This window comes from Bidens hawaiensis, unplaced genomic scaffold, assembly GCF_021521415.1.
Source record: "Bidens hawaiensis isolate Kalapana, Puna unplaced genomic scaffold, B.hawaiensis_p1.1 tig00027352_1, whole genome shotgun sequence".
Classification (NCBI taxonomy): Eukaryota; Viridiplantae; Streptophyta; class Magnoliopsida; order Asterales; family Asteraceae; genus Bidens; species Bidens hawaiensis.
In genome coordinates, this window is record NW_027494434.1 from 205,254 (window position 1) to 209,972 (window position 4,719).

The 4,719-nt window shown below is 33.5% G+C and overlaps 1 protein-coding gene across 1 annotated transcript; it reads right to left on the bottom strand.

Moving 5' to 3' along the window:
• Positions 1-1,255: 1,255 nt before the first annotated feature.
• Positions 1,256-4,516, bottom strand: LOC143575393 (uncharacterized). Its single transcript, XM_077059790.1, has 5 exons — positions 4,146-4,516; positions 3,876-4,022; positions 3,665-3,733; positions 2,040-2,150; positions 1,256-1,550 (listed from the first exon to the last, which is right to left on the bottom strand). The coding sequence occupies exons 1-5, from the start codon at positions 4,395-4,397 to the stop codon at positions 1,386-1,388; spliced, it is 744 nt and encodes a 247-aa protein (XP_076915905.1). The 5' UTR covers positions 4,398-4,516; the 3' UTR covers positions 1,256-1,385.
• Between the last annotated feature and the right edge of the window lie 203 nt (positions 4,517-4,719).

A 4,719-nucleotide genomic window follows, 5' to 3' on the forward strand; every position in this document is an offset into this window, starting at 1 on the left:
TTGTTGTGTCAGTTATCGATCTTCTCCTTTTCGGATTTTACTTGAGTCGGTCCCAAATAGTATTCGAATTTTAACAATTTTTAAGTTCGGTTTTTTTGGTTTGATTTATCTTTTCCGGCTTCGTCTTAAAACGAAAGCCTGGATTTTAACAAACACTATGTTCATTGGTTTGAGTTTCGGGTTTATGTGGTTTGCTTGGTTCGGTTTTCTCGATTTTATAACGGGTTAAAGGTATGAATTTAGTTTACGCGGTTTAACCAAATTGAAATTATTAAAACCTAAAGGGCGGATCCGTCTCACAAAACCTAATTTGACATGGCAGCTTGGCAGGTTCAAGTGAACCTTGTTTGTGATTATGTTATAGCTATGTGTCAAGAATAGTACAACATGATAAAAGGAATGTTTAATTTTCTCCGATATAATTATGCAATAGTGGCATATTGACATCAAATGTTTAATTCCTTGTATATAATCACATCGTTATCAGCTAAATCATTAATTCACTCACTCGCCGATAGTCAGCTTTTCATCATTCATTTTGTCTCGAGAAACCTAGTACTTATTCTCATATCGAATGGTGGTCATAGAAAGAACTCATTTTATGGTGAGGCTAACAGCATCTAGTTTGTAGGTTCAAGATGATTAAAATGGTTTGTCCAAAGAAAGAAGAAAAGAAACTCATTCGTGGAAGCTATTATCGGAGATAAAGTTTTCATCTGATGATTCTTTCTACATTTGAGCCATCCGGCCCGGAGAAAATGGTTTCTAAGTCAAGGTTCACCAAGCGCATTGTTGAGGCTACGTTTCCAACCTAAATTAAGATGCCTTTCCGCATTAGCCTATATGATATGGACCGACAGATCCAGATGATCACATTAACACATTCATCATGACGAGATTCGTGGTATAGTGAACAATTAATACCAGCATTATGCCATATGTTTACGCAAACACCGTCAGGAGAAGCACGTGTGGTTCAACCACTTACCAATTGGCGGAATCACAATTTTTGAAGGCTTATAAAAAATTCATGCAACATTTTAGTTAGCGTAAGCGTCATACAAAAGACATAACCGAGGTCTTAAACATAAGCCGACACTACATTGAGTCCGTATAAAACGTTATAATTTTATCACGCGGTTCAATTAGTAGTGCAACGGTGATGGTAATTGGTAAACTATCAAATCTTTCCTTTTTATATATATCAAAAGCTATCCAAAGGAGCCAGGCACCATTCACATCACTACCCAAATAGAATTTTCAAACTACAATTTTTTTTAAGAAAAAATGACATGATCTACAGTTACTGTCTGCTTTGCTGCAGTTAAGTCAGCCATTGTAGCATCAAAACACTGGTTCATTTTGGTTGGCTCGGGTGGGTTCAGTCATTGGCGCAGTGCTGAGGGACCATGACGATTGACCATGGCTGGTGACCACATATCAGCACCATTAGTTTCTGCCACTTGGAGGGTGCACTCAACGGGGACCAGACATAGCCCTCGGGTCCTCAGATCTTTCTTATTTTCCCCGACTCCACCTTCTTCTCCTTCCTGTGCAAATAATAAATAGATCATCAACCATATTTTATCTAAAACGAAACAAACTTTTAGAGATCACCAAATGGTACCGGTACCAAGTTTTTAAGAAAACAGGATAGGGACATTTGGGATCACTACCAATCGATACCGGTAACCGGTATTTACTAAACTTTTGCCTACAGTTCCGAACCGGTAACCCGGTACCGGTACCAAGTTTTAGGGCATGTATTTTTCTCCTACATTGCTTTAAATCTTATCATTTGAATTTTGGTCAATGGTCGTTAATATAGCAAAATTGTAATATGGCTTTCATATTTGACCATTGATTACCAAATTAGTTAACACATCATGTTTGTGGTTGACGAGGTATGCTTAAATGCAAAAAGAGACTAAGGACCACACAAAGCCAAAAAAAATGATTATAAAAATAAACAAATAAATAAAACAATTAAGAAGATGTATAAACAAAATGAGATATATAATTAGTAGAGTGACACTTACATTTTGGGCGGGCGGGAGACGATACAAATACGGAGAGCACAAGACATGCACCTGTTCTTGAAGGAATTTTATATAGCCCATCGCCTCATGTAGAACCGATGCAGTGTCCGACTGTAATGCATGAGTTACAAAACACCAGTCAACACATTACTTCTAAAAAAAGATCAATTAACACAAGCAGAGGTCTACATACGAATCTACTTTAGAAATCAGAAGTATTTAACAACAAAAACTAATCTTAAATTGTAGCTAAGGCCTAAATGAAAAAGACCACACAAATTTTGAGTGCACAAGCCTAATTGATATTTAAGCAACAGTGAAATAAAAACTCTTGTATAACATGTATAGAAAATAACAAAATAATGCACATTTTCATCTTGACCAACAAGTTTAATAAAAACAGCCTTTTCATCAAAAGGCTAAGATAGCAATTGACTTCGCGTATTATTGACAATAAACCAGCCAAACATTAACTCGTCGACACGAGTTAGACAAGATTAAACCTTTTTAATCATATATGACATGTTTTTTTGCTCATACGCCATTCAAGTTTTTCAAGCAATAAGAACATGAATGTCATATAATCACATGTCATGTCACGCTCTTAATTACAATTATAAAAGGTGAATTAAATTGCGTAAATCCTATGTAAGACGTGTCAGTTTAATTGGTTGTATTTATACTAAAATAATGTAATTTTAGTCCATGGTGTAAAACCTACAAACATTTAACAATACAGTATTAAGCAAAGATAAAGGTTATGCATATTATAAATTTTTGGTCAATAGTTTTCTTTGTTATCTTAATATTTATTTTAAAAGGGGACAACAGAAATTATTTATTTTTAATCTTAATATAACTATAATAATTACAAAGAAAATATCCTTTCATTAGACTAAAAAGACTATTATAGTATTATAACATGTTTTGGCCTCTGGTCAAACCGAAATACGTTTCAAAATGAAAATTAGTACAATGCACTGATACATACAGTTGATATTTGACTTGTGGTCAAAGTAGACATTTGACGATTTTTACGAAGTCACTCAAACATCCATACTGTGGGGTCTGAACTTATCCCAAACCCCAATTACACACACATTCTCATGACGGTGTTTTGTTAAACAATTAATATTAGTACAAATTAAGCCCAATTTTGTTTTATCGAGATTTTTATAATATAAAACAATAATAATGCTCATTTTTACATTTACATGAGAACAAATTTTTATCCCCGGTGACCATCAAAATCATGAAAAAAATTAACAGCTTGTGAAAAAATATAAAAAAAAATCAAAACATTTATATTTTAACACTTTTAAAATTATTAATTAATATTGTTACTCATAAATTTACACAGGCGTGTCTAAGTTAACCAATTAATTAATCAGACTTGTTTTAATATACTGCATTAACCCAAAACTTAAATATTCCGTGTCTTGTTGACATAACTTGCTAATGAACAACAAATACTTGTTTTATCTCAATTAAAATGCTTGAAAATTGAAAATAAAAGGTTAAGAGTATCATTGATCATCATGTAAAAAATATTCATTATTATTAACATTAAATTAAATTGAAAATATTTATTATAATTTTTTATATAATGGTAAACAAAAACCAACCTTGCCGTAAGGTGACACCAACTGTTGAAGTGCTGCTATTCTTTCTCCTAGCTTCTCTTTCTTCTTCACCTACAATTTCCAAAACCATCAAAATCAAAAAAGAAACAATTAAAAAAATTAAAAACAAATAAATAATTAATGTTGTTGTCGGTCAAGTTTTGAAATTAATTAATATTACAAAATATGCAAAATATTAATGTTGAGATCAGACCTTTGCATGGCTAGCTGGAGGGGTACTGTTTTCAGTCTTCATTTTTTTATTGCTCCGGCCGGTGGTCTTCACCGGCGGTACGGTGGCTAAACTAGTAGTTGGAACAACAACCGGTTGGTAGTAATCACACCCCATGTTTTTTTTAATCTTAAAAAAGAAAAAAAAAGTATAAAAAAAACAAAAAATTAATGATAAAAAAACAATATACGTTAAATGACAAAACATTAATGAAATGAAAAGGTTATGATATACAGTGGTAGTGATACTGACACTGGAATTAGATGAAAGTGAGATGGTGGTGTTGTTATTGTTATTATTATCGCCGGTGGGTGTGTCGAATGATAGCATTTTGGGTGTTTTTTTATCGGATGAAAATGTGAAGATGGTGGTGTTATTTGGTTGGTGGTTGTGGTGGTGGTGGTTGAGAGTGATGGTGTCTTGGGTTTCAAGGTCGGAAAATAGAAGGCGGGAGAAGGTTCCGCCGGTGGTGGGGTCAACGGTGGCAGCCTCGTTTTGTGGCATTTTTTGAGAGTGATGGAGAAGATGGGTTGGTTTTGAGAGTGATATATAAACGTCTTTTTCAAGGTGAAAAAGCAATCCAAACACAATAATATTACATGTTTAGATTTTAGACTAGTGTGAATATGCTGATATATAATCATGGGTTAAGTTCAAAAAATAAAATAAAAAACAGAAGTTTGTTTTTTTCTTGGAAGGTCAAGGTTATTTTGGTCCACTATTCTAATCTCAAAAGTTCATTTAATTTAATCTTAAAAACTTACTTACGTTGTTACTTAGGCTATCGACACTTAGGCTATGTGTAGTGGAGGGGCTACACTTGGAG